The following is a 12,406-nucleotide window of genomic DNA, read 5'->3' as shown; positions in this document are numbered from 1 at the left end:
ACTATATTATATTTACCTACGTCTTTCTGTGAACGCCAAACGTAGGTAGGTACGTGTACGCAGTTGCTTAGCAACGCCATTATGACGTTACAAAGCGCGAAATGTAAACAAAGCAATGTTTACATTTCGCGAGCATACGAGTCATAATTTATTTAATTTTCTTTGTTTAAGTAACTAAAATCCATTTTAAATTGTGATCCTGATGATTGCATTATGGAAAACACAACCTATAATGTGCTTCAAACGGAAGTCGACTTTTATAGGGTAAGCTCTTGAAAATATCGACCTAAGTAATCTGAATAACTAATCTCACGTAATCCAACTATTATAGGTTCTTGGCCTCAATAAGGATATAAGGTTTTAGTTAAACCGGATTCCCTACCACCGCCCTAAAAGATAAACTTAGACCGTTATAGGAAAAATGGACTACTGCTTACGAAGCCGGTTAATTCACATTTCACATAGGTACCATTGTAGGTACACGACGGGAAAAGTTTAGGTATAATTTCTTTAGGCTACAAATATAATGACCACCAAAAAATACTTTGGTACCCTAAATAAAAAAATCATGCTTACCAAAAAAAATTACTGAACACCAAAAAAATAAGGCCTAAAAATACAAAAGTACCACCACTTTAATTACGACTGCACTTCAAATTGTATTCAAATACCAAATATATTGAATGATCACCAAAAATCATTAATGATCACCAAATCTTGAAGACCAACTTAATGCGATATTTTCACCTAAATAAACCACTATGATTACCAAAAAATTTATACATATTACCAAATAAAGTAAACTGATGCCAAAATTACTAGCCCCTCCCGCTCAACCCCCCGTAGCCCGCACCGCATACCTACTAGGGCTCGCGGTCGTGTCCGGGTTTCGTGTACACGTGTTCGGTACCCGTTTCCGAACTACACGTACACGGTTTTCTGACCCGTTCTACACGTGTAGTCGTGCACACGTGTAATTAAGATCCGTGTATCCGGGTACCCGTGTACCCGTGTACACGGCGAAACGGACCTTAAATACACGCGGGCCTAACCCGTCCTTGGCGTGTAGCGGAGATTGTAGTAATGTATATATGGATGTTCAATGTGATTGATATGTGTTGTACCAATTTAATTTATTTTTCACCTCAGCAGCTCGAACAAGGGTACTTTGCTAACAGTGAGCAAAATGCGATTTTGTTAAAGGAAAATATAACATATTCCGTTCGTGGTAGTTTCAGTCAGAGATGGGCAAAATTCATTTGAATGACGAATTACGAATGAGAATTACCAAATCATTCGCGAATGACGAATAATTTTTTCGAATGATCATTCGTGTTCAATTCATTCGCGAATAATTTATTCGGCGAATAAAATAGCCAACGAATAAATTATTTGCGAATAATATTGTCGAATAGTTAGCTTACAAAATAACTATTTAGCTGTTTTATATCCCAATAGTAAAAAGAAAATGTTTTCTATCGGTTTATCTGGTTGGTTGATTTGAGGTGTGGAAACTGGGAATACGCCTCATGTATTGGCGGTCACGTGGGGCGAGAACAACTGGAAATACACCAATAATGGGGGTATTCCCGTTTGTCCCCTTCGGGAACATGTGGGAAAAGACAAACAACAACGCCTCATGTATGGCGTAGGTCACGTGAATCGGGGACAAATGGGAATACACCAATAATGCACCCATCATTACCAATAATGGGTGAATTCCCATTTGTCTCCACGGGGAACATATGTGAAGACCCTGCATAAAAATATTTTCCATTTTTCCCCACCTTATTGGGGTGGGGATAATTGGGAACACAATTTTCGGATGTATTCCCATTAGTCTACGTCGGGAACTGATGGAATAGGTGCTGCATATAAATCGTACCCATTTGTCTCCGCCTCGGGGACAAATGGGAACACCAATGTCGGGGACAAATGGGAACACCAAAACTCATATACAACATGCACATTTGTGCCCGCCTCATGTATGGTGTAGGTCACGTGAATCGGGGACAAATGGGAATACACAAATAATGCACCCGTCATTACCAATAATGGTCGAATTCCCATTTGTCTCCGCGGGGAACATATGTGAAGACCCTGCATAAAAATATTTTCCATTTTTCTCCACCTTATTGGGGTGGGGATAATTGCGAACACAATTTTCGGATGTATTCCCATTTGTCTACGTCGTCGGGAACTGATGGAATAGGTGCTGCATATAAATCGTACCCATTTGTCTCCGCCTCACGTATGGCGGCGGTCACTTAGGGCAGGAACAAATAGGAATACACCAATAAAGAGTGTATTCCCATTTGTTCCCGCGAGAAACTTATGGGGAAAGACGCTGCATAGAAATCTTTTGAGGTGGGGACAAATGGCAACGCCAATATCGGGGACAAATGGGAACACCAAAATTCATATAAACATTCCCATTTGTCCCCGCCTCGTGCATGGCGTAGGTCACATGAATTGAAGACAAATGGGAATACACCAATAATGCACCCATTATTGGTGTATTCCCATATTACTAATAATTACCAATAATGGGTGAATTCCCATTTATCTCCGCGGGGAACATATGGGTAGACCCTACATAATAATATTTTACACAAATATCGGATGTATTCTCACTTGTCCCGGCCGGGAACAAATGGGAATAGGCGCTGCATATAAACAATTCCCATTTGTCCCCACCATGGATGGCGACGGTCAGTTGGGGCCTTTCCCAAAATTTTCCTTGGCTCTAAAATACGCTGCAGTTGCATACCTATTCAGATTTGCCATCTGAGTGTGTATTACAAAAATCCTTCGTGTAATTTATTCGAATAATTCATTTCTTATTCGAAATTCTAAACGAATGGTTTATTCGCGAATATTAATCTCACCATAATTATTTAGATTAAAAATGATTCGAATAATGCCCAACTCTGGTTTCAGTAAGCACAGGGGTGCCAACTTAGTGGTTTTACCACTAGATCTAGGGGAAAAAAAACCAGCTAGGGGTTTTTTTAGGGGCTAAATATTTTTAGTGGTTTTTTTAGGGATTTTTCTATACCATGTTTGTGTGATATGGAAAAAGTGTTCACAATGTGAGAAGCTACATACTATACTGGGAATGAAACGTTATCGATACCATAGTGTATCCCACTCTGTGTTGCTTGAACTCGCAAGTTCGACTGAGGAGGAAATACACGGCTGAACGTTCGGATTTACGCTATACAGTGATTTGTAACGTGGTTGTATGATCTTTCGTTTAAAGGCGGTTTAGACCATACTTTTGGTCGGGCCCCCTTGTCGGGTCGGGAGGTGATAGGCCGGCCACATACATACGGAATTTTTACCCGGTTTCCTTACGAAATGACCTGTGTGAACGGGACGTGGGACGTCGCTATACACATTCGTAGAGCTGTCTCGTTTGCACATGTCATTTCATACGGAAGATGACTGGAAACTCCGTATGTACCGGTACATCGTACATATATATATATATATATACAAGCAATAATTAAAAGCAAGCAAGTACGGCGGAGCAGGGAGAGGCAGGGTACTTCTATACGTGCGGTAGTCTATTACGGCTATAAGTGTTGGGCTCCACCAAAAGTGCCGTGTAATTCGTGTTATCTTGCGTGACATTTACTCCAACCAATAAAATGTTACAGTTAATAGTAGATTGTTAACCAAGAGATGAAAGGCACTCATTTCCGCTGAGGTAGTTTGGCTAATAGTCCGAGTCTGAAATTATGCCTTTTACTCGAGTTAAACACTCTACTTTTCATTTCGAATACGAGGAAAGTAAAATGCATGTTTTTTTTAAAACCGGGCAAGTGCTAGTCGGACTCGCGCACGAAGGGTTCCGTACCATAATGCAAAAAACGCCAAAAAAAAACGGTCACACATCCAAGTACTGACCCCGCCCGACGTTGCTTAACTTCGGTCAAAAATCACGTCTGTTGTGTGGGAGGCCCACTTAAATCGTTATTTTATTGCTTTTTTTTATACTGTTTTTAGTATTTGTTGTTATAGCGGCAACAGAAATACATCATCTGTGAAAATTTCAACTATCTAGCTATCACGGTTCGTGAGATACAGCCTGGTGACAGACGGACGGACGGACAGCGGAGTCTTAGTAATAGGGTCCCGTTTTACCCTTTGGGTACGGAACCCTAAAAACATGACTAAGTATAATTTTTTATAGTATTTTTTGAGGGTATTTTCAACTAATTATTTAGGTTAAAGTATCGTTATTTATGGAATGGGGAGTCAAATATCAGAATGGAAATTGTATAACAAATTCCAAATTTTATACCCAAATTTCAATTGATTATCGTAAAAAAATTTGTAAAATCTTACTTGGAACCTAAAATGCTCTAGTGCAGAAACGTATCATTTTCTGCACACCTTTTAGAACAACAATGATCCTCTGACAGAGCATGACAAATAAAAAAAAATTAACGTTCATATGTATGATCATAGAAAAATTCTAAAAATGTGAACCGGTTGAAAATGATTTAATGTACGAAGTTCTGGAAAATGGATAAATAAAGAATTAATTAAACGTATAATTTCTTTTATTTTTTATTTAGTGGTTTTTCCAAAACAATAGTACAGTTTTAGGGGTTTTTAAGTTGAGCTCTAGGGGTAAAAAAAAATTGGTGTTGGCAACCCTGAGTAAGCATAACTATCTACTTTTGTATTAAATAATCATTTAGGTTTATATAACACTTTAAACTCTCGCGTTTTGTACACATATTTAATTACACAAACGGGTCTACCGCGATATAATTTCATTGTTTTTACCTTTAATTCCGACGTTTCAGCTGAGTTGCACCAGCTGTGGTCATGGAAAGACTGACGTCCCAACAAATGGTAACATGGTGGTGGTGGTATTTAGGTTTACTTTAATTATCAAAAAACTACATCAATGAAGAAATTGAAATACCAACAATGAAGTCAACGGTTACTGAGATATTGTTAATTTTAATCTTATGATTATTGAAACAAATTGTACTTACCTACCTATTATTGACATTACAAATCAATCCAGTAAAACTGCAAAGTAGGTAATCGAATCTTCCTAACCTTCCACATATTCAATCGTATGTCTTCATAGCACGAATCTCCGCTACACGAAAGTGAAGGGTCGAACCGGCGGGTAAATAAGATCCGTTATTTCGTGTATCCGTGTACCCGTGTACACGGGTACCCGTGTAAACGTTTCCGAATCCGGGCGGGTTCGTGTAGTTCGGGTTCTTAAGCCCGGCGGGCTTAAGAACACGGGTACCCGTGTCAGCGTGTAACACGTGTATCGGGAGCTCTAATACCTACCTAACCTAATCTACTTTTCTAGTAGCATTTCGTTATGCTACTAGAAAAGTAAGTTAAACTGCTATCAGTTAAGTGGGTTAGGTTAGGTTAGCACTGCGACCCTTACAGAAACGAAATGGTACTAGAAAAGTAGGTTAGGTTAAGTTTCAACTGCTACCCATACAGATACGAAACGCTACTAGAAAAGTGGGTTAGGTTAGGTTTGAACTGCGACCCTTACAGAAAAGAAATGCTACTAGAAAAGTGGGTTAGGTTAGGTTTGAACTGCGACCCATACAGAAACGAAATGCTACTAGAAAAGTGGGTTAGGTTAGGTTTGAACTGCGACCCTTGCAGAAAAGAAATGCTACTAGAAAAGTGGGTTAGGTTAGGTTTGAACTGCGACCCTTACAGAAACAAAATGCTACTAGAAAAGTGGGTTAGGTTAGGTTAGAACTGCGACTGTTACAGAAATAAAATGCTACTAGAAAAAGGTGACGAAGTGGATTAATTAATTTAATAGGATAACGATATATTAAATGATGCACAATTTTAATTAAAATGTGGTTACAATTTTGTGATCATTTACTATTTTTGCGTTTACAATGATTATTTTGGAGCCATTTGCTTTAATAGGATAGCAAGATTTAAAAATTTGGTTATCATTTTACATTAAAATGGAGTTCTAATTTTGGTGGTCATTTACTATTTTTGGGTTTACAATGATTATTTTGGTGTCATTTTCTTTAATAGGATAGCAAGATGAAAAAATTTGGTTATCATTTCACATTAAAATGGGGATTGAAATTTGGTAATCATTGACTATTTTTGGGTTAATAATGATTATTTGGTGTCATTTCCTTTAAAAGGATAGTAAAATGTAATAAAATTGGTAATCATTTCACATTAAAATGGTGTTATAATTTTGGTGATCATTCATGATTTTAGGGTGGTAAAATAGATTTTTTTGGTATTAAATTTTACTAAATCTGGTGATCAGTTAAATAGCAGCCATTTCTTTAACAAGTGACGGACTTTTTAGACTCTTGTAAGCAAGCACCCTTCGAATCAGTATTCCATTTTCACTACCTATGCCATTACGTTCAGGATTGCGCCAGTAATATTAAAAATTATTAATTATTTTTCTCTTTCCATAGCAAAACCAGTCGGTAGTAGACCAAGAAGTCCGTGTTCTGATATCAGACAACGAGAAACTGTCTCGCCAGGTAAAAATGCTGCTCAAAGAGAAATTGGAGAGTGAGGCTCACCAAGATGTGGACTACAACAAAGAGTTGGAAGACCTGAGGAAACAAGTCAACCTTATTGCTAAGGTATTTTTAACTGAAAATCTTACTCCGCCGACTCGAATCTTATCATTTACTGACGGCTATTACTAGTATTAGATAATACCGAAAGTACCGCAGTAAAGGGCGCGAACTTTGTGTGCTCTAGATACTATTGACCCTAGGAAGGCAAAATAGACAAAAATTCAAAATATATTTCTACCTCCCTACATACCTAATGCACAATTGCACATTGTACCATTTAGAAATTTAGATCCGATCCAGACGATTGTGACCAATGAATAATCTTGATTATCGTATTACGATTCGATTCAATCGTTGTTAGAATCAGCAAAGAGAATTAATTTTATCTTTGGTATCAGATTGACAACATGAATATGATATACATATTAAGTAGGCATAATAGGTACCTATGTACAGGACAGGTAAAGTATTTAGGTAGGTACTGTACTGTATATGTAGGTAAAAGTTTCAACCATGAGGTCATTTCAATTTCTTGTTTTAGGAGAGAGACTCAATTCATGTCCTGTGGCAAACTTCCCAAAGAACCATAGAGGCGTTGGAGAACGAATTGCAAACTTACCAAGGATATGAAAAGGGGCATAAACAAGTGCGTAACCGTATAATAAATAATTCATGTTTATGCTTTGAAGTTCAAAGTCGATCCAAGCCATTATTTACTTACTCGCTTACTCCGTTGGCTCAGCGACCCAAATGAGACTTGCCCTCCGACACAAGACAGCGTTACTTTTCTCGGTCGTGTGCGACCTCTCGCCAATTGTTGACTTGAAGTTCGCGCAAATCCGCCTCCACCATGTCGCACCATTATTTCATGTTTTTTTCTAATATTACTACACCTTATAAAACAAAGTCCCCCGCCGCGTCTGTCTGTTTGTGTGTATGTATGTTCGCGATAAACTCAAAAAATACTGAACGGATTTTCATTAAGTTTTCACCTATCAATAGAGTGATTCTTGAGAAACATTTATTATTTATAATTTGTTAAGATTTTGTGTAACCCGTGCGAAGCCGGGGCGGGTCGCTAGTCTATTATGAGCCTTAACTCATTTTATATGTTGGGCTAGCTAGGCCATCAGTTATCAATCACCATCAACCATCATACATTTCATTCGATCTACTGCTAGTAGAATCTGCTGCTTCTAAAACAGACAGACCATTTTCCAGGATATAAAAGAAGAAAACCGTAGCCTTGAATTGAAGCTCGATACAGCACTAAGGGATTATATTGAACTGGAATCTAAGTATAAGGAACTACAGAAGAAAAACAACTCTATGGAGAATGAGCTGATTAATAGGGAAAAGGAAATCAATACTTATAAGGTAAATCACTTAAATCAGTCACACCAACACCATTCAGCATTAAATGTGAAGATCGTCCTTTTCTGAACATATTTACATACTAGACAGATGTAGTGAATAATTATTTTCAATCGTTTTTTCACGAAAACGTACGAACGTGTCTTGCTCTAAATATTTCAGTCAGTCTCGGTACAAAAAGTACCTACTGAGGTTGACTGAAGTAGCATGACAAATACGAACGTTTCCGAGAAAATACGATGGAAAACAATTATGCACTACATCTGTACTTAGTTCAATTTTATCTGTCAACTTCTATATTACTTCTGTATTTAAGGAAAGAGGTAAAACATTAGAAAACAAATTGGAGAAGACAGCGAAAGATCTAGAAGAGAACAGGATCAACTTAGCAGTGGAGAGGAAAAATAACGAAGATCTAAGGTCGCATGTGACCGCATTGCAGAAAGAATGCACTGAAAGAGTTAAGAAAGAAATGGAGGCTAAGTCAAAAGTATGTAATTTAATTACCTAGTGGCGTAGCTAGGCGTGGGCGAAGTGGGCCGTCTCCCACGGCCTCGCGCCCCAAGGGGGGCCTCGCGCGAGGCGTCTTCGGGCACAGTGAAAGAAAACTTCACCCATGGCTAGATTAGTTCACGCTACGCCGTTTTTTTGCCGCAAGCTTGTATTTTATAGAAAAAATAAGTCAAAAACTGTAAAAGTACAATTGTTATTGGCATTCCTCAGGTGGCTGAAGCGTTGCAATTATTCGATTTGGTGTCGCGGGAGAAGAATGAATTGCTGAAAAAACTCGCGAAACTAACAGGTACGTTAGGTATATATATATATATATATACCTATATATATATCCTTTATCATTAAAATTAGGGGCTCGCTTTAAAGGACCTGATAAATTTATAATAGAGACGAGGCAGTCTACAAAACCCGTACCCCTAGTTTGACAGCCGAAACAGATGGTGCTGTCCTGCGCCATCTGTTTTGTCGTCACGCCATGTCAACGAAGTCAACGTTTGACAATCAAAATAACTGCATTGCATAATATACGGAGCCGTACAGCGCCATCTGGTTTAGCCGTCAAATTAGAAGCACAAAATTGTCTTAGATTTTCCACATGTAACACAATAAATAAAGCTTAGCTTGTGGTTTAAGTGACATTGCGGAAGGTGCCTTAAGGTGGGAATTTTCTCGTAACGTCATTTCTTTTTTCAGGTGAAATGTCCACGCTAAAACAAACCTTATCTAGAGTGAAACAAGACATAGAATCCAGCTCCAGAGTGGAGCTAGACGAAGTAAAAGAGAAATACAACGAAAAGGTGGCGGACATGCTGGAGCATATAAGGAACTTGGACACGGAGTTGGTTGAAAAGGGATTGTTGTTGAGCAAAACGCTTAGGTAAATCTTATACCAACAAAAAAGTTGATCCATCCGCGTACTTAACAAAACGTACGTGTACCTACCTTTAACGGCTTTAACCTATTAAGACCCAAGCCAATTTTTGCGCTTTTGAATTTGGAACTTTTATTTCTATAACAGTTCAAAACTCGAATTTAATTTGTACTTGTACAAGTACGCGGGGACTTAAGAGGCTGAGGAGGATGTACAAAATGCATCCATTCTAAACAACCATTGGCGTAGCTAGGCGTGGGCGAAGTGGGCCCCACGCCCACGGGGGGCCTCGCAGAAGCCAAACCTTGGGAATACACATTGAAAGAAAAGGGTCTCGCTAACGCGATTTCGCTGTCGGTTAGATTAGTTCACGCTACGCCACTGTAAACAGCTTCCTTAAGTTTTTTTCATATGTCTTAGGGAAAACAAAGTCCTCCAAGCGTCGAACGAGAGCTACCTAAAGCAACAGAGGAGTGAACTCAAATCCGTGGACCCGAGGCTGGCTCTCGCGGAGCAGCGCCTCGAAGCCTTGTTCCAAGAACTGGTAAATTAAAAAATTAAAATGTATATTCAGCAGCAGAAGTAAATTTTACACACGCACGCTTCGCGCTATAAATAATAGCACGGTCATCTCTCTTTGAATGTCTTTCCCGCTTAACTTGACCTAACTGCAGACTAACGGCTCGGCCACGACATTGCGCGACTGGCGACGGCAGCAGCGACAACCATAGATGGGAACGAAAGGTACGATCGCTGTGTCTCGCTACAACCTATGGTTATCGCTGCCGCCGTAGCAAGTCGCGCAATATCGGGGCCGAGCCGTAAACACTTATACACTAAAACTGGCTCATTGTCGCACTTATGGTTTTTTAATAGTCTGGCAAACTAATAAAAATCTACTGACAAAACTATCTAGGTACTGAAAAAGGCGGTAATGTATCCACGCTGTCGGGCTCCCATACAAACTTTTAATTTTACGGCGAAATAAATACATTTGCATGTTATGGTCGCAGGTCGCATCAGAAAGACGGAACATCCAACTGGTATGCGAGAAGCAGAGCTTAGCCATTGATATACAGAGGATACAAGATAGCCACACGCGTGAAACCAAGCGACGTGACTGGGAGGAAAAGCTACTGAAGTCACAGTGCGATGAACTCAAGTGAGTGAGACAGAGGCCAAAATTATGAAAAAACACTAGTCGACAAATGACCCGCGACACGAGTCGCCAGCGACGTCGGTTGAAGTGGCGCTACGTTGCCGGACTTCGCTCGACATTTATGGCAACAGCGCGCGACATATGTATGTAGCCAGCGACGTCGGGTGAAGTGACGCAACATCGCAGGACATCGCTCGACATGACAAAGAACAGCGCGCGACTGATGTCGCCAGTATGTGTCATAAGCGCGTGATGTCGCCAGTATGTCAGGCAAAGTTTCGCGATGTCGCACGACTTCGCCTGATATTCGCTACCGACTTGAGTCGCGCGGTGTCGCCAGATATGTAACTCGTCGCCGACACATGTCGCGGGACACATTTAACATCAGCCTCAGCGTCTTCAAACTTCCGTTTTGGAAGACAGCTGTCAAGTATTTCCTGTTTCAGAATTCAAGTGGAACACTTGCAGAAATCACTGGATGAAACGCACGATATCATAAGCAAATTGCAGACTATGCTTACATCTAGAACCGAGCTTAACCAAAAGTAAGTACAATCCTGCTTACTTATATTAAACCAGGAGTTTCCAACCGTTGAGTCCCAAAAGAGAAGAGCATAGTCTAATAAAACATGGTCTTCCATTCCCAGAGTGACACGGGCCTACGTCACAACAACATGGCCGCTATATATAGCGCTATCGCATATTATCATATAGCGCTGTCGCATGATGACGTAGGCCCGTGTCAGTTAGGTGACCTAGAAAAGACGGGAATGGAGTACCAGGCGGAGTATATTATTATACCATGGAGAAGAGTCTTATGTGTGCCTCATAAGAAGACTCAAAGTCACCCAAAGGGCAATGGAGAGGGCTATGCTTGGAGTCTCTCTGCGTGATCGCATCAGAAATGAGGCCATCCGCAGCAGAACCAAAGTAACCGATGTAGCCCTCCGAATCGCTAAACTTAAGTGGCAGTGGGTGGGGCACATTGCCCGTAGAACCGATGGCCGTTGGGGCGGAAAGGTTCTCGAGTGGCGACCACGTACCGGAAGGCGCAGCGTGGGTAGACCCCCTACAAGGTGGACTGACGACCTGGTAAAGGTCGCGGGAGTCCGCTGGATGCGGGTGGCGCAGGACCGGTCATTGTGGCAGTCTTTGGGGGAGGCCTATGTCCAGCAGTGGACGTCCTCTGGCTGATATGATGATGAGTCCCAAAAGGAGGACCGATTATTTTAAATATAAAGGCTCAACACAAGAAAATTTGTAATACCCCAGGGTACTGAAACCAAAAAAAAAAGGGTACTGACATAAAATTAAAAAAAAAAACCTCAAAAATAAAGCATAGATACCTTCTTGTTTTGCAGAATGGTGTCAACTAAAGAAGAGGAGTTAGCAGAGCTGCATATACACTTGGACAATCAAATAGAGCTTAGTAAAAAGTAGGTCCTTTGCAGAAACTAGCTATTCGAGGGTTAGCAGTCAAATAAATAAGAACTCCACGCCCGTCACATATAGTTCTAATTTGAATGAAAAAATATCTCGACTTATCGGGTTTGAATGCTCACCCCCCGTCTTAGTCTTTGACGATGCCTCCCAGACTGCTAGTTTATAAAGTAGTAGGCTGGGAGTTTGAGTCCTATGTATTACAATATTTACATTGACTTAAATCTTAAATTCAATAATTCATTTACAGGTGGAAAGAATCCTACGTAGATATGACAACAAAATTAAAGAAGAGATTGGACGATTTACAACAAGAAAATAAAGAACTGAGATCAAAATTAAAACTACCCTCAATGGCGTCGTCAATACAAGATGATAGCTCGATAAGCTGATACATATTTGTAATTAGAATCAAATTAAAATGGATTTACAGTGCAATATAATTTTAATAAATCATTTATTAAACTTAATGGT

General features: G+C 39.9%; 2 protein-coding genes across 2 annotated transcripts in view; one reads left to right on the top strand and one right to left on the bottom strand.

Moving 5' to 3' along the window:
* The window catches only part of LOC134794886 (ankyrin repeat and LEM domain-containing protein 2), a 203,447-nt gene that overhangs the window by 101,166 nt on the left and 89,875 nt on the right, over positions 1 to 12,406 (bottom strand). The window lies entirely within an intron of this gene.
* LOC134794790 (dynein regulatory complex subunit 4) lies at positions 131 to 12,406 on the top strand. The gene is made up of 12 exons (XM_063766576.1): positions 131 to 264; positions 6,465 to 6,638; positions 7,117 to 7,221; positions 7,797 to 7,952; positions 8,266 to 8,439; positions 8,673 to 8,751; positions 9,156 to 9,339; positions 9,754 to 9,877; positions 10,347 to 10,495; positions 10,939 to 11,037; positions 11,854 to 11,928; positions 12,183 to 12,406. The coding sequence occupies exons 1-12, from the start codon at positions 214 to 216 to the stop codon at positions 12,322 to 12,324; spliced, it is 1,512 nt and encodes a 503-aa protein (XP_063622646.1). The 5' UTR covers positions 131 to 213; the 3' UTR covers positions 12,325 to 12,406.

This window comes from Cydia splendana, chromosome 11 (genome assembly GCF_910591565.1).
Source record: "Cydia splendana chromosome 11, ilCydSple1.2, whole genome shotgun sequence".
NCBI classification, from domain to species: domain Eukaryota; kingdom Metazoa; phylum Arthropoda; class Insecta; order Lepidoptera; family Tortricidae; genus Cydia; species Cydia splendana.
The sequence above is the reverse complement of the archived record's forward strand: the minus strand, read 5'-3'. Positions and strand labels throughout refer to the sequence as shown.